Genomic DNA, 24267 nt, shown 5'->3' with positions numbered 1-24267 from the left:
CAGTGAATGAAACAACTGTGGTTTGAGAAACCATTAAAAACAAGACTTTCCTTATGGGTGTTCAGGAATTTAATGACTCGTATGCTGCTGGAAGACACGGTTGCAAACTTCCAGCATTTCTCACTGTTTCTTCAAACAACTAATACTTGAAATGAATAATGACTTATTTATGAACACATGGTGGCCTTTGAAAAATAGGCTTTAAGAAGTTTGGATGCTTGCTTCCAAGAGGATAAAAAGAGAAAAGTCACCCATCGCTGCATGCCATTTGGATTAAAGTTCTGCTCATAGTCTTTTTGGATGAAAAACACTGCAGATGCTTCATTACAGGGCCAGAATCCAAACTTGTGTGTGGTATAAGCAATCATGTTGGTGGAATGGCAGTGGTAGCTTCTGGTCCAGAGCATGCCAAGAAAAATGAGTTCAGAATTTTTTTAGCTAGACAACATGGAGGGGAAGACTTATTTATTAAAAAGAAAGTTTTAAACATTACTAAAAAAAAAAAAGAAATTTTTTTGGTGCATTTTCATTGCAGTCCCCAGTGACTTACATGTTCTTTGTCTTTTGAATAAATTATTTGCTTTACCTACCAAAGTGCAGCACATGAGCCAGGAAGGGATATTTGGGTCCTATCTACTTTTACCTTACTTATGCCTTTAATTTAGCATGAAAAAGTAATGCCAACTGTCATGTCAGATCCATTTTTCAGGGCTTACCCCTTATTACACAGTGACTTTCAGAATATGCATACTAATTTTAGTAAATATGGATGAACTATGGGGCTGTTGCCTAGACTACTTTTCAGAAAAGTTCTGAGGGGAGTTTTATCTCGATTTATTTAAAAGGTGAAGTTCAGAAAAAACCTTTTATAACGTGATTGCAATGGCCAAGTGCTGTGCCATGACATTACCTAAGCTTAAAAATGTGGAAATAAATGTAGGACTGAAAATATTTCTGCTTTTTTGTGAATGTCACTTAGAATAAAAGTTGAATAACTCTTTACACTTCCTTTTTTCCACAGGGAAATTACAGAATAAGCCACATTGAATTTACAGTGAGCTAATGCAGAATCCCAGATTGCTCATTTTAACGCCTTTGCACACAAAATCTCATTCCCAGGAAAAAAAACCCAACAAAATCATGAACCAAAAAAATACCCCAATTTATTTGCAGATGTCAAGCACTAGACTACGTTAAGAGTAATTTCTTGAGAACTGTTCTAAGATGTGGAACGCCTCAATTAATTTATAAAGAATTCTCTTTGTAGTTTATGTATCTCAAGATTTATTCAAGGGCCATGCTTTATAAGACATGGAACAGATCTGTACATTTAACACTTAATAGGCTGTCTTTAATATATGTATCATGTGATGGTTTCATCATTTACTCAGTTTCTTTAATTTCTGAATATTCTTCAATGTGGCCAAATGGCTGCACGTGACCAAATCAGGAAACTTCTTTTTTTTATTGAGATACATTTTGATCTTCATCCCATTCCAAACCTAATGTGATCCTGGAAAAATTACAGCAGCTCTGCAGGTTCTGTTTTATGCTGTTGTTAAACTATGTTGTTTTATTTCCTCTTGCTAGGGAAATATTTTGTTTCACAGCCACACCTGTTTTCTCTGATAGTGTTTTTAAAGGCACAAGTGGTGGCTGGTTGTTTCTTAAAATCAGGAGCTGTTTGGTTTCAGTTCCTAAAACCAATACATCTTGGGCCTGACAGTAAGGTTATTAAGGTGGGGAATTACTTGGGATTGGTGGAGTTGGTGAATCTTACTTGTACAGTATATCCCCTATATTGTGCATCCTTATTACAGTAGGAGAATTTTACATCATCTGCTTGCATATGTAAAACAACTTATTACTGTAGCCCTAACACAAGGTAGTGGGAAACCCATATTGTTTTAATTTCTAAAAGAGGTAAATTAGAAGGTTTTTTTAAATTATGAGATTGAGTTGTGATCCCTTTGAATAACAGCTTTTTTCGTAATCAGTCATGCTGACCCACTCGTTCCTGCTACCTGACAAAGGGGCTTTGTGAGACAGTGTTATTGTTGCATTTATTATATTTATTGAGAGATGTTTATGTTCTCAGGTATAACAGATAAGTTTTATTAAAACTGAAAATTGGTTGAAAGCCTCAATAGTTGATCTATATGAATGTTAGCAGTAGATTGCTTAACTTAGACTAAAAATGGGGCTCGTAGGGAACATCAGAAGACACTGTCTGGCTGGCAGGGCTCAGTCACTGGGGTGACATATTCACCATTTCTGTCTTGCCAGGACAAAAGCCAGGTTCTCAACAGGCATGTTTGCAGCTCCTGATCAGTAACTAATATAATACACATTTGTGCAGAGTTTTTGCAGAGTATTTACTTCAGAATTTTTCTTTTTCTCTGAATTTTGATCTTTGATGAGTCTCAGCCATGAGAAAAGGGGAAAGAATAAGTAAAATAGATCTATGCCCTGCCATAATATGCACATCACTGTTTCCATCATGCCTTTATGCTTATTAAAGAAGAAGGGAAGGATTGGGATCTCACCAAAAGTTTTAATACTTTAATTGTCATTCTCTTGTTAATGCTTTTCATGTTCCTGTTGACAAAGTTACTTATGAACATATGCACAATGTGATGGATAAACAATTTTGTTTAGTGATTAACTCAAAAGTAATACAGCAAAATTCTCAGAGTAAGTGTAAATTCACTACAAGTCATCTCTTCATGAGCATGGTTACCTGCACTTGAGAGTTGTGTCTGTTCCTTGAGAAGAGAATATTCCACCTGCTGAGACAGACTTCCTTTTCACTCAGTTTCTCAACCTAAAGAAAATTTTCACACCAAACAGTTTGCATCAAAGGATCCCAAGTTCTTAATTAACTTTAGAGATGGCTGAACTATTTCTTTCAAACCACTAATTAATCAGAGCTATTTTTTTCTCTACTTTATGAATGACTTGAGAACCACTCCAAGCATATTCTGATTTTTGTTAGCCTGGAGTTATTGATGAATAGATTTTAAAGATGTATCTGCTACAGCTTTCCTTACTGGTCTGTTTGATTGAGCAGCTCAGTTAGGTGGGCTGCTTTCTTTACCTGGTTAGGCTGGAGTAGAGGGAAGAAGAAACTGTAATGATGGCTAAAAGAGGAGAAATTCCCTGAAGAAATCCAAAGGGCATTGTTTGCCTCTTATACCTGTTATCTCAGGTACACCTGGATGTGTTGCATATTACAGATGCAGAGCTTTAGAGACTTTTCTGTGAATGTGCCTGTTACTAGGTGGAAGGCCACCTAATTAGAAGGAAGATGTGAAAGGGCATCAAAGCAGCCCCAATTAAACAAAATTTCAAACTGGTTTCAAGTGTTTGCAGTCAGTCTAAAGCCTACGAAGTCAATGTTTGGTGACTTTTTTAGAACATTGATGAATTTACTGCAATCAATAAAAACTCTGAAATTCATTATTCATCACGAATTATTCATTTCACTGCATCTTTTAAGATCCCCTGCTCCAATAATCTCAGAGCAGAAATTGTCAATTGTTTTGTGATGTGGTAGTGTTATTTTACAGATTATGAACTGTAATTCACAACTTTAACCCAGTCTTCAGAATTAAAAGGGCAGTACTTCAGTTTTTTTAAAAAAAGGTTTTTTTGCACAGCCTCCTTAATATCTAAGGAAAAATCTATTTTGGGAACCACTGGAAATCCTGAGGGAGTGCTATGGCTGTGGCTTATTGATATTTTCAATTTAAAAGCACCGGGGAAGTGGAAGCATTGAAGAGAACAGAGAGGAGATCGTGATGGAACACTGCTACTACTGAGCACTAGGATATAGATTGTTGAATTTCTTTCTTATGTTTTGGCTTTAGGGAGAAAAGGTCTCTTTTAATGAAATGTAGAATAGAATTCCACAGTCTAAGAGAATTTGTCCAATATACTTGGTCCAAGCAAAAATTGCACTGGGAGTAGATGTGGCTATAACTATAAATAAAGCTCCCACTAGGTATAAAATGCAGATTGTTTTTAAGTCACATTATAATAGGAAAAGATAAGGAAACTTATCAAAAAGACTGTTGCATAGCTAAATTTTATCAGAAGTTGAAATTATTTCTAAAACCAGTAATAATGATTCTGAAAATGCATCTACAAAGCTTACATTAAAACATCATAGTTGTTGCATTAGCAATATCTGACTTTACAGTCAATATCTCAAAACTATGGATTTCAGGTATTTTTTAATCCTGCCCAAAAGGCAAAGAATCCATTCTCCTCCTGTAAGAGTACAAAAAAAAAGTTGTTTAAAAAACCAATTTTCTAAAGTAAATAGAAAACTATTACTAGTTTTTATCATATTCAAGTTTGTATTATACTGCATAAAGAAACAATGCAGTATTTATCTATGTATAAAGAAGAAAATGTGTAAAAAAGCAAGAATAAAGCAATATTAAAAAGCGATCTTGTTCCACATGGAGAAAAGTTGTATCCTAGGTTATTTCTTCAAGCTGCATTTCACAAGCTTCATTTACAGCTTTCATTTACATTTTTTCCCAAGTTAATTTTCTTTTATGAGGAAGCAGGACCCTGTGGGCTGATAGGTGGTACAATGGGCTCTGAATCAAAGATCTGATTTTGAGCTCACCTGTAGGTATCCGGCAGCTCTGCAGTTTATTTATAATGTCTGAGGAGTCAACTCTCCATAGGAGGATTATGATATTCAGCATGGAAACAAAGCAGCATATTTCATCAAGTACAGGAAAACTTTTAATATACCAGGTACTTGTTTTCATTCCTAGAAGAGAAATGGTATATTAAATACAGCATAAACAGCAGCTGAGTGTGGATTACAGTACTATATTTCCACAGAGAATTTCTACTCACATCCTAGACCACCAGAGCAAAGTTTATAAAAACAGTAATCCGTACCTTATTAATCCTGAATCTTTCTTTTGCAGAAGTAAAAGTGCAGCTTTGGCTGTGGTAATTTTTACTGTACTTTTGGTGTTGTTCCTAGAAGTCTCTCTTCATGCTGCAGCCCAGGACAAAAAAGTGGGATGCTGCATAGAAATGCCTTTCGGAGGACTCCTCCCTTACCTCGGGGTAGGTTCAGTGGAATTACAGGACCAGCATATCAGCAGCTGGAAGAGTCAAGGATCACAGACCAGGACACAATACCTTGTCATGGGTAAGTAAGAACAGACCTGAAGTGAGCCAGTTTGTGCATGGTTAGTATGCTTTGCTATTACAGCCCTTCCAGCTTTGTTGTAGTGTACTGTGGATCCAGAGTTTGGAGTACTGAAAGCAGAAGAATGCTTTCAGCACACTGGCTCTTAGGAGGTAATATGTTTTTATTTGGCTGGCTGCTCCTTTTCAGCCTTTCAAAGGCTGTAGAAGGAGTGATCAGAGCAATCTGTAAGTGACTGGCAACGTTACCCTTTATGAGTTAGGCTTTTCCTGGTGGGGCAGTTGTAGTAACTTTTGCTTAGCCTTTTTTTCTTCCATCAGCACTATGCCAAGAAGAGAAAATAATTCAGAAGTCCAACTTTCACGCCTTTTTTTAATAAATGGATGTACATTGTGAAGTGTCTTTGCTGTACAGTGAAGACCAGTCATGTCACAGAATCCCAGGTCACACAGGTTTCTCTCTGAAGCTGCACAAAGAACCCAATATTCTTCCTTCTTTAAATTCAGCTTATTAGAATATTGAATGTGAGCTCCAGCTGTCCATAAGTTCTGAATTTCAGAAGGGCTCCTGAGCACTTAGAGCTGCCTTTGAAATCTATTGCAACCGCTGAGATATTTTACATAATATTTACAGATCCCTATAGGTTTCCAAAGACTCTCCAGAATCACTACAAACATATTAGATATAAAACCAGGAGCAATGTCTATAACGGAATGTAAAAAATCAAGTTTCATTTGGACATGTAGAATTCACAGCTAGGTGCAGCTGAGTGAAGAGCTGCACTGTGAGAGGGAAGCTGAACTTATTGGTATCAGAAGCCCCCCTACATGTTTAATTTTGCAGACAGGAGAAAAGAGCTATAATCACTTTTCACTCTGGCCTCCTGGGAAATTACAGCCACAAGTGCTGGCCAAGAATAAGGGTCACTACATGTGTGTCATTGCACATATGAACATGTCCCTCAACACTCTTCCCAGCCTGGGGTACCCTGTGAGGGGAGAACTGGGCTCACTCCCTGTTTTGGGGCTAAATGTCCCTAACAGAGTTGGACACAGTAATCAGGAAAGACAGATCAAAAGCAGGGCTTGCCTAGGAAAGGAGAAAGCAAAGCAGCAAAGGGTTTTTTGGGGTGTCTGGTAACTTCTTGTAAAACCTACTAATTTTTCTCATACTCCATTATTACTATTTGCTTCTTCAAGGGAAAGCTTGTTTGTTAGTTCTTGCTGTAAATGCCCTCGTGTTCATTTTATGATAACGTGTGCAGAATTCCTTAGGAAAATTGTGACACTGAATACCCCTTCCTGAAAGGGGCAGGCTGCCAGCTTTCCCTCACCAAGGCAGGGATCCAGCAGAGCTGTCTCACTGGGTTGTTGTATTTGCTCTTCCCTAGGAAATCAGTGTATGATGCTACAAGCATCATTTCATACTGGCCTGTATTTTACAGTTGCAGTTCTGCAAAAGCTTGATATTTGGACCAGTCTGTGAGCCCTTCTGGCCTCAGTCCACTAAAGCACTTCATCCATATTTTGAGTGCTAAGGATGTCTGTAGAGTTACTTTCCTAATATAAACTTTAATGATGGAACATTTCTCTGAACACATTGCTATGGGATGTGATGTGACAGCAGTCTCTGTAAATCACAAATACAATAACAAAACTCTTTAACTGTACCCATGGAAATTAATTTTTTGAATGTCAAAGTTAGGCATGAAAACAAAAGCAAGTCTTTGATTTATTACAATGCTTCACCGATGATGGTTTTTATGAAAATTCTTTTCAGAGTATAAGAAAACTTTTTGCAAGTTATTTTGTGTTGCAGCAATGAATTAGTCTCTACAACCAAAATATAAGTAAGCATCTTATCTCTGAACAAAAAAAATTATTCAGTAATTCCACTTTGTGTGGAATTCTAGCTTAGAAAGAGGTTTCCCCAAAATTAGATGGCTTTTTGCTACCCAAATAATCTGCTGGTTTCATAGTGTTGGTATTCTCACTAGATTTCCAGACCAAATGAAAATTTCCCTTGTTGCCTGAAGAGGTTACACTCCTTCCTTTCTTCTCCATCTTTCCCTATAGGGTCACACAAATCAAAGTGGTTTATCTGCCTAATTCTGAGAGTCCTCTGAAGTCCATCCATCACATCTCTGGCTGAAGCTTAGTCTGATCTTGTATGTTTCTGTATGATAGAAAAAAGGCTAATATAGCTGATTAGTTTTCATCTAGTCCTGTAGAAGTGCCTCTCTTCCCATCCCACACTGAGAAAAAAGCTGCCTCTGCCTTCAAGAAACACCCATCCTCATTGTTTGCAACGGTATATTTGTAGTTTTGAGCAAAATACAGCTAATACCAGTTATATAATAAGTGTGCTACTTGAAGGAGTAGAAAAACCTGCTTGAAATGAGAGGCTTTAAGAAAACAAACCATCTCCATGCTAGTTACATCCCAGAGACCAATCTGAGTCCTTGAGGGTGTCTGGAGTTTGTGTTACAAGCATTAGAATTAGTGCCTTAGAGCCTCTAAATGTGTGTGTGTATATATATATATATATATCTCAATATATATATATATATCACAGAATCAGCTCCCTCATCACCCTGGGGTGGATCCCATCTAGTCCCAGGTCACTGACTGCTCAGGGGGGGCTGTTCAGCTTCTTATTTCTCTCTACAAGCCCCAGAAGCAGCTGTCCTCAGGACAACCTCTCTTATTGTTGACAACTGAGGTAAAGAAAATATTAAATACCTCAGCCTTTTCCTCATCTTTGGTAACCGTGTTTGCCCCCATGTCCAACAAAGAATGGAGGTTTTCCCTGCCCCTTCTTTTGCTGTTGATGTATCCATAGAAAGACTTTTTGTTATCCTTAATGAAAGTGGCAAGATTAAGTTCAAATGTCAACAGATGGTCTAGTGGGGACCTATCCCTAGTGGTCTCATTTACCAGCTGGAGCAGGAAATTATCTTCTATACATTCCAGGATTCTCCTAGACTGCCTCTTCTCTGCTGTGTGGAGTTCCCAGCAGACATCTGGCAGGTTAAAGTCACCCACGAGAACAAGGGTTGGGGATTTTGAGACATCTGCCAACTGCTTGTAGAACAGTTCATCACTCTCATCATCCTGGCTGGGTGGTCTATAACAGAACCCACCAGGATATCAGCCTTGTTGGCCTTCCCCCTGATTTTAACCCACAGGCACTCAACCTTATTGTCCCAGACCTCAAGTTCTGCAGAGTCAAGAGACTCTCTAACATATAGAGCCTCCCTTCCACCTCTCCTCCCTTGTCTGTCCCTTCTGGAGAGCCTGTAGCCATCCTTGGCTGCACTCCAGTCACAGGAGTCATCCCACCACATTTCTGTGATGGCAACTACCTCATGGCTTTCCTGCTATATGTATCTTTTTTGGACATATATACCCAGATATAAATATCTTTAAGTCTATAAGACCTCATGTGTCATATCTACAGGTAGAAAAGGGGTTGTGCATATTTAGGTATCTGTGCTTACGAGGCTGAAGCAAAGCCTGGTAATGCCACTGGAATGACCCCCATTCATCTTCATGGACTTTGTCATCAGGCTTATATACTGAACACCAACAGCAGAAGGGCTTTATAGCAAAGCTATTGGCACCATGCTAAATAAAAAACACTTTATAATTTAAGTTTCTATCCCTTCTATCTTCTTTTCATATCTGGTTTAAGGGGGCAGTGAAATTATTACACTTCTTTCAGTTTTATTCTTTAATTTAAATTCTTAAGCACTGTATAAAATAATCATTGTTGCATAATTATGTATGAGTTTCATTTTTTGCTTGGTTTAAGGAAGAGGGTGGAGTGAACTCCACTTTGTAGTACATGCACGTGAATGAATGTGTTCAGACAAAGTAATTTTTCAGATAAAATATTATCCTCTTTCATAGAAGATGCTATAGTTGTAGAAAAGTTAATTATAGGCAAATGTAATTAAGATTCTGCAATTGTAGGTCTAAGTCTCAGTCTATTGAAAACAGCAGCAGTCTGGTGTCACAAGCAGAAGCATGGATCAGTTTGTAATTAACCAAAAGCTGTGTCTCAGACAGTTCAGATGAAATATCCCTACTATTTTTTTACCTTGTCTGTTGCATACAGTGTATGTGCTTTGATTCATCCTGGACCCTCCTTTGGAAGCCCTTGAAGCACAGGGCAGAAACCTGTAATTCAGGCATAAAATGGGTGTGTTTATCTGTATTTCAAAAACTACTGTGGCAAGAGGCCAGGCATTGCATTAGGCATTATTGTTGAAGCCAATTAGTTTTCACAATACCAAGAATAACTGAGTCTCTATTATAAAATTGGCAAATGTTACTGTTTTCTCACCAGACCCATTTTAATTCAGTCTTTTCTTGTTTTTGCTTATATATCATCCATATTATACATCCATTGCATGTGAAATTCATTAAAAACATTCACTCCCTTTGTTTTCAGGGTGCAACCCAGAATATATTTAGGGCCTGAATTACCAAAAAAGGGGATAATGCAACTGATGCGATCTCTCCAGCTATAGTCGTTTGAACAATTATGTAATAAGCAAAGGAAACAAGAATGGGCACAACCCAAAGGTCTGCACTGTTTTGTTTTCTTTTTTTTTTTTTTTTTTTTTTTTTTTTAAATTTTCCTCCCTTCAGGAACAATATCCCTAATCAGGATTTCATTTATACTGATTCTTGAAAACTGATCTAAGGCAGCAGCCCCCTCCCTAAGTGGCCACACGTGTGCCTGAGCATAGTCCAAATGTAATTAACCAAAAGCTGGCTCAAGATATAAAAAACAGCACCTGTATAGCATGTACAAGAAACTCCAGCACGTATCCAAAAAAGGCTTCTTGTTATGTCATTCCCCTGGGTCCTGCTTCCCAAAGCAGTATCTCTTCCCATCAGAAAGCAGCAAAAGGTCACACCACCTCCTGCTTATCACAGAGCTCCCAGCTGTGGTTTTGGGTCCTTTGGGGATACCTGCAGGGTTTTCATCTAGAAGCTGTGAAGAGCTGCATGTGTGTTCCTGTACAGGTTGATGTGTCAAGCAGTTGCACAAACACCATGCCACTGCTGACAAGTTAATTACAAGTCAGCAGCACTCTGCTGGAAAGGAGCCTAAAGATGTCTCCTCCTCTGCCTCCTGTCTGACAGCTCACCAGGAGGACGGGGCCAAAGGAAGTGTTTGCAGTTAATTAGTATTATACACTAATCCTGCACTGTGGCTGTTTCATGCTTTTCACCTTCTTTTCTTTAGTTCTCTTTCTGCTAATGCCAAAAGCAGTGGGGCACGTGGGAGTAGAAAGCTATCCCTAGGGAAGTCCAGCAGGCTTAAGCAGCTTTCAGGAAAACAGGCTCCAAGTCAGACTTCAGAGCACCTGCTTCCACACCACATCTAAAAGTTGCTTTCCTCATCCATGGATAAGACATGTTAAGACTTCACCATGAGCTTGCCTTATAAAATAGTGATCTGATCTCAAAGCTGACTATAAATATGTTCCAATACTGAGGTGATGTCTGTGGTCCTTGGCAATCATGACTAGTAGATACAGTAGCTCTGACAGCACCAGATTTCTAAAACTACTTTTTGGATAGGAAATATCTTTTTATTCAGTCATTTTTTCCTTTATTTTATTTTTAGTATACCTTCCATTTCTATTTTTTAAGTATTGCCTGTAAGCAAAGACACTTTCTGATCAGCGTAATAACTTTGGCTTTGAAACAAAATGAAAATGTTGATAAAAATTCACCAAAGTTGACTCACAGTAAATAAAGTCATCCTATGATACAGAAGATTTAATGGAGGACAGAGGATGTTTTTCAAAACACTCAAGCCCAATGTATTAGCTCTATTTCCAGATGAGATTTAAAAAAAGAAATCAGACCAACATTAGGAGTATGTGTGACTGATAAAAGATACGTTTTTCAGAGACACATTGCACTTAGATGCTGCTCTTGTTTGGAGGGGATTGCAGACAGCTTTTCTATGTAAATAAAGACTCCACAGCCATATTTTGATTAAGGTTCTCTGGTCTTTTTCTGCACCTTTTTTAAGTGTTTTCCTAAAATACCCATTTGACATCGAGAGTTCTGATGCTGAAAAAAAGCAGTGTAGGGTGCAGGAATAGAATCTCAAATTTACAAACTTAATTGTAATACAGTATAATTCCTGAAAGCTTTTAAAAAGAAATTGTCATTATTCTCATATATATACTCATATACAAACTTAATTGTAATACAGTATAATTCCTGAAAGCTTTTAAAAAGAAATTGTCATTATTCTCATATACTGGTGGGCAAAATGTGGCCGAGGGAAAAATAGTGGTTTTCCTTTGGCAGATCTGAGAATCAAAACCAGGTCTCCAGACTCTGCTGTTTTCCCCAGGGCCACACTATTACCAAGTGCTCCTAGTGTGAGAGAAAAATGGCATCTATCTTTTTTCACCAAGTTTCACCCAGTGTTCCCACTGCCCGTTGCCTCTTGAGTGTTTGATGTACAACAAAGCCCCCTTTTTGCTTTTTTCCAGGTATTCATCTGGTGGTTTAAAAACTCCTCAGAACACTTCTCTAAATATGCAACTGCCTTCAAGAGAGACAACAACCCCTTATTTTAATAACGTGGATCAGAAGGACTTGGTCAGCTATTCATCTTCAAGGGCCAACTCCGTTCCCATCATCCCGTCTGTGGGCTTGGACGAAGCCTGCATGCAAATGCAAAACGTTTCTGAAGTAACAGGCATCAAATGGTGCAAAAACTCCTATTCAGCTGAACTTGTCAACGTGAGTTCCCCAGTCAGTAATTGTCTTATAGCAGAACAACACGAAGTGAAAATCTTGCTAGAAACTGTGCAGGAGCAGATTCGGATCCTGACGGACGCGAGGAGGGCGGAGGACTACGACCTGTCGGGTGTGGAAGGGGAGGGCAGTGTGAGTGAGAACACAGCTTTCCTGCCCATGAGCCCCCTGGCCAAGGCAGAGCAAGAGGCACAATTTGTCTTAAAAAGTGAAACGCCAAGAGACTCGGTATTGACCAAGTGACTTTGTGTGGGGGCTGCCGGGGGGTGGGGGGAAAAACAAGATCTGTGAGTTTGATGCTTTGCTAAGCAGGAAGGGAGGAGATTAAATACAAATTATTTATATGCATTAATTTAAGAGCATCTACTTAGAAGAAACCAAATAGTCGATCGCCCTCATATCATAGTGTTTTTTAACAAAATATTTTTTTAAGGGAAAAGTTCCAGGCGGGATGAGGCGTACATCAGGTGCTTTCTAGGTGGGATTCCACATACAGTTTCAGTTACAACACATTTCACCATGGTCCCATTCAGTTGTCTGAAGGCTTAGGCTGTGCATCTTTTTTTTCAGTAAAGGCCAAGACCATTCTAAGAATCATGTCTGGTTTCAGGACAGTGCTGCAGTGAGCTGCTAGCCAGGGATTCAGACCCTGGGGACTGAGTCCCATCACTCTGGCACAGACCTGGTCCCCTCTCCTCTTGATTCCAGGTTCATATCATGGAATTGGACACAGACATCTACTTCTGAGGTCTGGTAACTACTGGGGAAATTACAATGAATCCCTGAATTGTGTCAGATGCTTAACACTCCATCTTTAATATGCCAGTCAGCCCAAGAAATGGAAATATTTGGAGCTTTGGGTTTTGGCCAGATGTGGAATAGGGATGAAGTCTGTAGAGAGGCAGTGGTCAGGAGCCCAAAGCTGCTTCATCTTCTGAGATTTGCCTAACAGAGCTGCCTTGGTGGGTAGTGAGGACAGAGAAAGTGCAAAAGTGTTTATTACTGCAGATTTAGTTCGGGATTTTGGTTTGGGTTTTTTTGACTGGGAACTTAGACTTCATTGTTCATTACCAACCCCTCAACATTTCTAAACTGTTACACTTTTAAGGCATTTGTAAGCTCTCAAGGAGCATTTATGAGTGTGTGTGTATGGGTTTTTTAACTTTTTTTTTTTGGTTGTTGTTGTTATGAGTTGCTCAGAGAAGAGTCAGGGAGATCCAGTATGATCAAATCCAGCCAATAAGTGTCCACACTGCCCTAATCTGTGCCCACTTTCAGTTCTTCTGTCATTTCAATTAATCAGGGCTTAGGCTTGTGAACTTTAAGGCTTCAACCCTGCAGATGGTTCAGTATGGGCAGCCCCTCAAGCATGCAGAGATCCAATTCTAACAGGGCTATAGAGGAGCAGATGGTTTCCACCAAATCACTCTGCAGGGGATCAAGGCCTTAGAGAAGAAATGTCATTTCCTGCTTGCTGCAACCCAGTCACATTATCAGCATTTTTTGCATTTGCTTTCTTTTGAGTCCCTCTTCCCCCTGTAAATTCTAAACACAAAATCCCAATAATGCATTGAGTTGGGTGCAGTGACACACATGTTGCTGTTCTTGTTAGTATTAAAATTCTGCCTATTGATGGAGAAAAAGAAAATTAACTGTCATGAATAATTGCAAAATAGCCTTCCCTGGTTAATGTCAGAAGATTTATATAAAAAAAAATTACAATATATACAGAATGTATTTAATATTCCTTTGCAGCAAATTAGTTATTAAATTTATTAAAGTGCCCCAGACTTTCCAGTTCACAAGTCTCAAGACTTCCCAAAATAGCACAATCGATCACACAGTGCTGTTGTATGTTGAGTCAGAATAAAGCAATATTTTATCCTCTGTCAAGTAAATTTGGAAAAGAAATGCTGAAGGTGTATGTCCTTTTTTTTTTTTTTTTTTTTTTTTTTTTGTTAAGGCAGTAAAAAAATTTACTGTTTTGTCTTCATTCAGCAAGTCTTATTCTGGGTTTCTTTTGCAGCATTGGTTTGTTTGTTTGTTTGTTTAAGCTAAAGCTGATGGAGTTGTCTTGTTTACAGAACTTTCTATGGATGTAATCTTTGCTGTGTGTTTTCAAGAAAAAAATTTCTCGCTGTTTTTCTTTAAAGCAAACAGTGCTTTATGCCCTGGAGTGGAGCCTGCTTTGTTCCAACTTCAAAGAGAGAGAGCTCTTGTGGTAGCAGTAAGGTGAGATCACTGTGAGGAGTGGTCCCAAGGCTGAAGTGTTTCTTCCGCACATTGTGGCTGGGCACAAGCTCCCTGTGGATGTGCTGAGCTGACTGTGGTGAGTAGGGCCTCAAACCCACACCAAATAAACCCTCTGAAAGACCAAATGTAGTAGGTGGGCTCAGCCTCACATCCCTACAGTCATAGGACTTTTCTGTCAACACTGTTTACATCCCTGCCAGCTCAGGACATGAGCAAAGTGAGCTTGCCTCTGCCCAGAAGCCCTGTGAACATGACTGTAATGTAAAAACTGGCTACTGTATAAAGCTCTGACTCAATAATTTGTGAAGTGCCATCACAATAAATTAGTTGTTCCTCGTTAAGCTCATCAAGAGATGGTCTCTCTGCAATAAAAATGCAGAATGCTGCCCAACTAAATGTTTTCAAATTATATCTTCAACCCAGAGATTAGGCCTCCTTCTCCCCAAAACCTACCAAATTCTGAAAAATTCACCGTTGGTAACATACTGAAAACACACAGCAAGATTTCTGCTGAAGAAAGAACCCTATCATAAGCAATGCCTTTATGGAGAGAATGTGTTCACTCAGCACCCCTGAAAGACCCAGAGTGAGGGGGAAAGCAATGTACTTAAGAGAATGAAATGTTTGACTGAATGACAGATGAAGATCTGAAATGGTGAGGATATATATCTTCAGTTCATGTTAGAGATACGACCTTGTACTCAGCAAAGGATGTGTGACTGTTATATGTTAACTGTTCTATTCAGTTTTCAGCATGTTTGAATAGAGAGACCTTAATATTAACCATATGAAGGACTAGTGTATTATTTGTTAAGAGTATTGCTTCAGATCCTATTGAAACTGTCAGTGTTTGCAAAGGAAAAGAAAATGGATTGAAAACATCAAACTAGGTAGCCTTAATGTCGTTTGTGTGTTTCTCTAATGCATTTTCCCCCCCATTTTACAGTGGACCCTCCTGTTTTACAGTGAATGGGACAACATTTTCTCTGAGGTCTGGCAATTAATTATGTAGAGGACACGAAACAGAGTTGTCCTGAAAGAGTCAAACTGGTAAGCCAGATTTTGCTTTACTTCTGATCCCATTTAATTTGGTGGATCGGAAGGGATGCAAGTTGGTGCAAAACGCAGTTAATTTCTAAAATTACATCTGTTCCCAGCCTTGGAAACAGACAGAGCCCCTAAAAGAGGCTCTGAACTTAGTCTTTTACCTGTAACATAATTAAAAATTATATCTGACTTATGAAGTTCCAAGTGTAGTCTGGTGTGAAAACTCACACACACAGCATTACACTCAAGTAAACTGGGAGAACAGCTAATTCAATAAATTGAACTTTCTCTAAACTGAACAGAAAAAGCCTATGTTTCTTCAGCATAATACTGTGGTGCAGAATTATGAGGTGTGTAAATCCTGATCTTTTTTTATTCTTCTGTGTAGAATTTCTTCAAATTAGCCCCAAAAATGACTCAGTAGAATAATCGCAACATTTGAAATGCAAAATGTGGGTGAGTATTTTGTAGTTTTAACCAATGGAAAGCATTTCAGTATACCCATGACCCAACTCTGAAACATTCTAATTCCTGCAGGATCAAGAAAAACATCCATGGAAAAAGAGCTCTTCAGAATTTTGCTTGCCACACTCTCAGTTGATGGAGTCAATGCAGCAGTGATGCATTAACTTAGATTAATAGGGGATCACGTCCCAGATTTCTTCTGCTTGATGCCCAGTGTAGTGTCACAAAGGTTAGTAGCCTGCCATGTGATGAAGGGATTTCATTGGCCAAGTGACTGGTTTGCCAGGTCTGTCACAAGAGCTGAGTATCATTGAGCAGGCTCTAACAGTAATTAACTTACCAGCATGTGGCTAATTCCTCTGTCATTCATCAGAATCCTACGGCTTCAGGTTTAAATTTTGGAACACTAATGAGACAATGGCATGTGCTTATGACCAGGCATATGCTACAGACCTTCCTGAATCAAAATGTTCCATCAGATAACCCATGTCTACTTCTTATTTAAATCAGGAGAAAATCTGAGTTCCTCTTCCCAGTTCACTCTTAGTTTTCTCCAGTCCAATTTTGAACTAGTCCAGTGAATTGAACACTGCTTGCTCTCGTAAGTTAGGAAAATGAATGCTAAAGAAAAAACTTTTTGAGAGTCCCAGTGGAAGTAAATAGAATAAAAGCTTGAAGGAGCAGACCTGGCATAAAAACTGCTTTGACAATGGCACTAATATCAATTGCCTTTCAATAAAATGGATTTTCTTTATAAACTGTTTTTCACTTGGGAAAACAATGAGCTTATAAAGTGACATTATCTCGGCATGAATTTAAAATGCTCATCTTCAAGCAGATTAGGAAAAAGCAAATATTGAGTATAGATTTTGTTTAAGCTTTTGTGATTTATTTTTTAAATTTTATTTCAGTAGCCTGACAGGTAAAAGCTCCCATTATCTGTGTGGTCTGACACATCATCTGAAAGGCCATCAATGCTCCCTTTTTGTGGCCCAGATGCTGGACTTTTAGATTTCCTCCAAGAGAACAGGATTTTATCCAAATTATATTTTAAAATTATTCATAGTATAAAACAGTTTTTCATCTTGCTGAAAATATAAGGCAATGCCAACTTTTTTTGTAGTCCATTATTACCATAATTATGCTCCCCTTTCTTTTAGAAGTCTATGTGCATGAAAACACACAGTTTTCAGGTTTTAGGCTTGGCGCTTCCAAATCATCTGATCAAACAGGAGTTTTGTATTTTTAAATAGCAAAGTTCAAACATGACATTTAAATGAAATATCTACAGCAGCAGTAAAATTATTAATATGTGAGGTGTGTTGGTTTGGCTTTTTGGGTTTTTTTCATATTTATCACATAGCAATTAGAGTAGTGGGCCATAGAAATGTGTTGTTTCTTACAAGAAAACTGCCAAAAAAGTTAAACTACCTGAATTTATTAACGTCCATGTTGGTAGTATTGGAGGAAAGGGCCAGAAAGTCCCAGATTCATAATGTGGTGTCCCTTGGAACAAAGGTAATAATGTTCCCATGCTTTATTGCTTCAGTGTCTGCTGCACAGACAGAGTGCTCACCCAACACTGACCCTTAGTTTCCTGAAATGATTTAGCACTCCCTCTTTGGTCAACAGTCCTGTAAGCAAGGAGTGATTTCCTAATACCCCACAAGGCTCTTCTTCTGAAACGTTTCCCAGAAAAATAGTAGAATAAAAAGACAGCAAGACAACTTGTAATTTTAATTTTTTTTTATTGCTACAAAGAACCATAATATTTTATAGCTGTAATGGAGAGGGGTTTATTGAAGACTGAAAACTGGAAATGGAGTATAGGATATCATGTGTAAGTGGCACGGAAACCCTGTATTTGTACTGTGGCTTGAAACAGCATCAGGAGGAGACATACATGCAATTTATATTCCTTTTTTACTTAACAGTGGCTGTGGTCTGTACCACATCACTATAGCAACTGGACATTGCTATACTCTTGTCCTTATTCCTTGCTCTTGCAGTGCAAGGCCCACTTCTGTACTGTCTTATGCCCACTTTGGTTTTGGTTTTTTTCTTTTTTGTTTAAAAAAAATCACTGAAATTGCAACACTTCATCATCTTTATTCACATTCAATTCTCTCTTGCCCTTAGAGTCTGGAGTATAATTTCCAGCCTAGCATTTGGATGTTCACTGAGTAAATTTAAGGCTGAAAAGATTAAAAATTTTGTACACTTACATTTGTCTGCTTTGGATAGATCTAATGGGAAATCTTGCCCTTGAAGAAGGATTTATGCAGCCTGTGCTGCAAGGCATTTTCCTGCTGCTCCTTCAGAACCACTGCTATCAACATTCCCAGTCCCAGGTCTGCCACTCTCTTCAGGTTCTCCTGTGCAGCCCTGGGAAATTACTGTGAGTTTTCAGACCAGAAGCCTCTGGTTTCTTTTTTGAGTACCAAAGACCAGGAGCCATCTGAAGTGCCTTGAGCTGTAGCTTCGGATGTGACTTTCTGCCTCATAATACTAAAATGTCTCCAAAGGTTAAGAACCTCTAACATGGATTGTGCTGAAATATGTAATGTAAAAAAATGCCAAAGTTCAAATAATTGAGTTAGATGGCAAATATTATTGGTTTAATGTACATCTTGCTTTGAAGGAGTATGGAACAACAGCTCTCAATTGTGTAAATATTTGGAAAACAAAAATAGTAATAGAAGAATAGAAAGGAATACAAAGAATAATTAATATTCTAGAATAAAAAGATAGTTCCTTGCTTTCTGTGAAATAAACAGTAGTAGCTGAAGTTTATTGAGATACATCAGTGAAATAAGACTCAGTGAGGAGTCATGCCAGTAGTATGCCTAAGAACTTTTTTTAAGGAAATCAGGATTAGAATTTTCCTTGCTTGGCAATATTTTAAGATAATGTTTCTTTCATAACATAAAGCTCACTCCTGTACAGGTCCAGGGGCAGCATCAGATACCTCTGCAGAAACAGGACAGAAACGTGGTACAGGATTTGGCTTTCTGGTTCAAATGAAACTCATTGCCTTAGGTCATCTCTTATCTCTTTCAGGAAAGCAAAAATAAGTATCCAAAGAAAAGAAAAGAGTAATGAATACTCAGTGATTTTTATTTCTTTTTAACCCAACCAGTTGATACCAAGATTGGAGCCATATGCTGAACTTGCATGTCCTAAAAATAGCTGAGATTTTAACTGTTCTTGATGAGGGAAACAGCAGCTAGCAGAAGTCTTACCACCCTAACCACCCCAGCAAGACTTAGAGAAGAGAGTGAGAGCTTCTCCTGGCCATGACACAGCTTTTCCATGGGTGAGGAGGGATGGTTTTTGAGTTGTGCCAGGTCACATCATTTGAGAAACTTGCCTTAATTTCTTTCTTTCTCTGATCTCTCTCATGTAAATGAAACTGTGGTCATCAGCACTAGTTATTTTTTTTTATTGTTAGTGATTTCCCAATTCTGTGTTCTTCTATAGTTGAGTTTTTGAAGTAGAAGCTTCTCAAAAAAAAACAAAAGTAAGGCTTCTATGTTATTGTAAGCCATCTTTACTTGAAATGCTTGTCTAATGGTTACTATTTTTAGTTAAATTAGGTGCTACAAATCTAAATTACAAAATGTTTAGATTTACATCCCATAATAATTGGCCATGGATAAAATCTGTGTTTCTCTCCTGATGCAGTTATAGGTGTCCCTGCTGATTGCAGGGGGGTTGGACTTAAATGACCTGTGAGGCTCCCTTCCAATCCAAACCATCCTAAGCACTGTCTGGGAGCTGTGTTCAGGTTAGTTCTGTATCTGTCAAGTTGCCCATAAAATGCTGGAGATTTCTGTGCACACCGGTGGCATCTTCAGGTTTTACACAGAAAAAAATGGACCACTTAAAACTTCCAGGTCAGAATGGCGTTGTACAAGTGGTAACTATTTCATTGAAAGCAGGATTAATGTGAAGGGATTGATGGTATTGAGGGTATTTATGGTGGCTCAGCAGTTGGACTGATGGAAATAAAACCCCTGGTTCCAACTCCGCAGCTCCTGTGCTCCCTTCAGAAGGGAGCATCCTGCCCTGAGCCCCAAGGCAGCTCCCTCCCCAGGGATGGCACCAGAAGGAAGGTGTCCACACTGCCTTCTGTGAAGGCTCTTCTCATTAAATCAAAATTAAACACACAAATTAAAACATGGTGGGACTGATTCTGCCAGGACTGCCAGCACCGGGCTGATTGACACTTCCTGAGATTACAGCTCATGGTTTGACCTGACCCATCATTAGTTCACCTTGCCTGAGCTGAAGGGATCCAAGAAGAAATATCTCTGCCCCTCAGGCTAAATTTGGAACATCATTAAAGCAGTAGGATTCCAACAAACCTTGATTTTTTATGCTTCATTGTATATTCTCCTCGATTACTGCAGAAGTGGGGTTGCTTTCAAAGCCTCCTTAAAGTTGTCATCACTGATTTGTCTTTGCCACAGGAACTGGTTATGATCACAGTTCTGGAGGTAGCGTGAGGTCCTTCAACTCTACAGATCAGACCTGGGTCTTGCAGTTCAAAGTTATTTATATGCACAAGCCAACTCTCCATACTCATTCTGCAGCAATTGTCTGCATTCAGATCTAAGCATGCATCAGCTGCCAGGCTGATCTTTCGTATTAATTTTATTTAAGAAAATTATATTTTAAATAACATTTTCTGTACTTGCTTCCCTGCATGTTTTACAGAGAGGCAGTGTAGGCAAATTCAGCCTGTCTGCATTTTCATCTCATCTGACCATGGCAGAGTTTTTTCCAAAGCAGCTTGGGGGAAGGTTATTCTGAGCCTTATTTTCCATGTGCATGCTTATCTTGTCTGTCTTTTTTCCTAAGAAACCTTCTTTCTTCTGTGGAGAGGCAAGAATCAATGTACCTAAAATCATCCAAAACACTAAACAAAGTTAAGAGATGTGCTCTGCCTCCCCTTCAGAGGGGACAGGAGCACGAGTAAAGGCTGTTTACCAAAAACCTTTCCAGCTACTTCAACTGATATTTGCACAGATTGCTGATGTTGTAATGTCTGATTATTTGCATCTATTTGCAAGCTGTGATATATCTCAACTCAAGCCTGTTTTATGTTGTGGTTTGCAGGATGGACTTTCAGAGCACTCAGGGCAGCCTTTCCCACTGTCCTTAACCTCAGTTTCACTTGACTTACCCCTGTGTTACACACAGACACAGGGACAGGCTGTTGCCAGGTGTGTGGGTGTCACACCAAGCCCCACGTTGCTTTCTGGCAAGCAGGACTATCCATCCCTTCCTTCAGCCTTGCAGCACTCTGGGCTGGGAGGGAGCATCCTGAGAGCTCAGCCCCTTCATCAGGCCAGGAATCAACACCAGGTTTCACAGCAGGAGAAGCCTCCTGAGCTAAAGATGAAAAACTCACCCAGGACTGAGATTAAAGGATGAATTGGAAAGGAACTACTCATGACAGCCTTTTAAACAAAGGCTTCTCTGTATAGATGGGCAAAAACCTGTGATTTTACATTTCAGTATCTCCAGTAAGTAGCATAGTGCTGCAATTACAGTAATTCCAAGGTGTCTCTAGGTGTCTTCAGAGGATAATGAGAACTCATCACAGTGCAAATACCCGTGCTCTAGGTAGTTCACAGGCAACTCTCTCTCTCCTTGAGGGCAGGGTGTAGGTGGTAGCACTTGGCCTCTCTTCCTCCCATAGCAAAAAAAAAAAGACCAGGCAGGGCCCTGCGCTGCTCCCCCACTGGCTGCCAGTGCACCCTGGAGCAAATCCCATATTAAATCACTTCAAAACAGAGCAATGGTGATGGAAACACTGTTTGTTCACTGTGAATATTGAGCTGGGATGGTTGGAATAATTGCCAGGGAAGAATGGCCTTTGCAAATCATGTGCTTTAATTATTGGTTAACTTGTTTTTCAGTCCTTGCAATTAAGTCAACATGGACATCAAGATATCCAAAACTAAAAGTGGAATGAATGGTCCCCAGAAGGAGTCTAATTGTCACAAATCCATTATTTCTGCTGAGCACTAATCAAGTAGAGTGAATTGGATTTCATTTAAATATATGAATTTTTATCATGGAATTATACCTGATTTCATTCTTTCCTTTGGTGACCACTAGATCTTTTCCATTACATGTAAAACTATGGTGACCTTAAAACTGATCTGTAGATAGGCACAAAACACCTGAAGTGGAAGTCTGACCATTCTCACTGCACAGGGTGAGTCTTGTGCCACCTTCTTTTTAGTAGCTCTATACATTGAAATAAGACAACTTAAATACCAACAAAATGGATTCTGCTGTCAATAAAATCACTGATAAACACTTGAGTTGGATTTGGGGCTTCTGAGTAATATATATATATATATGTAATGCTACATATACAACTTTTTTAGAACACAGAAACGAGTGCTTCAGTGTAAAGTTTATTCATCTAAATAGCTAAAGAAAATATCCACTTAACCATATAGCCTGAACAGATTGAAGATTGAGGAAAAAAGGTGCCTATTTTCAACTGTGTTTATTTTTTCACTGCTAAAAACTGAAATAAAAACAGAAGGAAAAATAATCATAGTGCCTATGACAAAGATGGTGCTTCAAGGAGTGTGCAGTGTGTACCACAAATACTTTAACTTCAAATGGAAGCCATTTTTAGACTGGTTGAAAGGGAATAACCTTAGAAAAACTGTCATGAAGCATCCCAGAAAATGTTTTAATTTGTTATGTTTAGCCTCTGGTTTTTTGTGTGGAGCTGTACATTCCTGTCCACGGCTTGAAAGGGTGAAAAAAAAAAGAACTGACTTGAGAATCAATCTGTATTTTGACTCATTTCTATCCTCCCAACACCCAGATTGGTTTACTGTATGTGTAAGCGAAGCTGAGCAGTCACATTTCTCTACTTACTGTCACAGATCTTTTATTGTGTGTTATTGATTTCAGTCCTTTTTCCTTAACAAAATGGTTTGCTGCTGCTGCCACCAGTGATGTGTCTCTTACAGCAGAGGTTTCATTTGTTAGCAAAGCCACAAAGAGGGACAAGAGTAATCTGTCTAAGGACAGAAGCTTTCTTCATTTGGCACAGCTGCAGGAGGATCTGCCGGGGTTAGCTGGAGTTTGAGACAAAAAAAAAAAATGTTCAGGGGCCTTTGGCATCTCAGTACATCCAGCAGCAGCTGCCTGGAAGGCCCAAGTCTTTTTCTGCTGAAGTCAATCCTTCCAGTCTTGCTGCCGTCCTGGCTTTAGGTGGAATGAACCAGGTCTGAAGTGTCCAAAACATTACATTTGCAGAGGAGACCAACTGAAAAGAAGCAGCAATATTGTTCATTCTGGAGTCTAAGCAAAGAGAAGCACAAGTTCTTTGCAAATTTGACAGAATCCATGGGGACTGGGTGGAATTTGTGGCCCCCACCCGCATGGCCCAGGTGGGCACTGGCACATCCCTGAGATGGAGCAGCCACAGGGATCCAATGCTCAGCCCTCCACACAGCTCCTGGCACCTTGCAGGAATGTCCCTCTCCTTCCCCCTGCTTCCAGGGCCGTGTGTTCATGCACATCCCCATTTGTGCTGAACTGCTCTGTTCTGAGCTTATTCATCATCCAAACCCCAAAGAGACTTTGTGCCGAAAGGACGTTTTTTTTTCTTTCCTTGTAGCTCGGAATAACTGCCTGAATCTGTCACTTGGAGTCTGCTTCTGCATGTTTTCTGCTTGAAATCTGCCTTACTTTAGTGGGGTGAGTCCAAATGCTTTTGAGCTCACCGACTTTACAAAACAGCAAAGAAAATGTTTTACTTTCAGAGCTGCTCTTTCCAGACACCTCATCCCCTGGGCACAAGCGCTCCAATGAGTTTGATGCTGAAACCTCTTGGTCTAAGGTTTTTTTCTTTTGCACAGGAGAAGTTTGGGTGACAGCATAAGGCTGCCCCAAGTGAGGCTCCCAGCTACCCTAGACCCCTGCCTTAGATGAAGCTGTTCACCTGGTTTGCAGTCACAGCTGAAATCACTGAGGGCATCTTCTAAATCCCCACCAGTGGCCCCACTTTCCCCTCTCTCCCTGTTGAATTCTTGCAGCAGAAGGGCCCTATCCTGCTGAGAGGAGGCAGTCCTGGAGGTATGGGTCTGGCAGGAGGTTGATTTGCTAAGTATGTAATTTCTGAGAAAATGTTTGTGCTTTTTTTTTTTTTTTTTTTTTTTTTTTTCCTTTGGTTTGTGCAGGGTAGTGCCTTGTGGTAGTTAGTTTCATTCTATTGCATAGTAACTGAATTCATTAGACTGAGAAGGCATTAAAGTATTAGAATACAGTAGTCTTGCAGCTTTATTTTAAAGCTTTCACTTCATTTAGAGCTATGGCTTAGTGTTTTGAAAATGTACCTGTTTGGTAGGAGAGTATTTCTTTTGGTTTTCCCCTTCACCCAAGGGTAAAGTGCAAGTTTCTTGTGCCCTTCAGAATGGAGAAATTTGAAGCTTATAGGGTGGTTCATGCCCCAACAGGCACCGTGTGCTTTCTATCCCATAA

General features: G+C 39.3%; 1 protein-coding gene across 1 annotated transcript in view; it reads left to right on the top strand.

Moving 5' to 3' along the window:
- NRG3 (neuregulin 3) overlaps positions 1-13890 on the top strand; it is a 341086-nt gene extending 327196 nt beyond the window's left edge. Inside the window, exons 8-9 of the mRNA XM_071749296.1 lie at positions 5012-5182; positions 11712-13890. Coding sequence (XP_071605397.1) covers positions 5012-5182; positions 11712-12222 — 682 coding nt within the window. The 3' untranslated portion in view covers positions 12223-13890. The remainder of the gene's footprint in view (positions 1-5011; positions 5183-11711) is intronic.
- The last annotated feature ends 10377 nt before the right edge of the window (positions 13891-24267 follow it).

Source organism: Heliangelus exortis, chromosome 7 (assembly GCF_036169615.1).
Source record: "Heliangelus exortis chromosome 7, bHelExo1.hap1, whole genome shotgun sequence".
Lineage (NCBI taxonomy): Eukaryota > Metazoa > Chordata > Aves > Apodiformes > Trochilidae > Heliangelus > Heliangelus exortis.
This window is presented reverse-complemented; position numbering and strand designations above follow the sequence as displayed.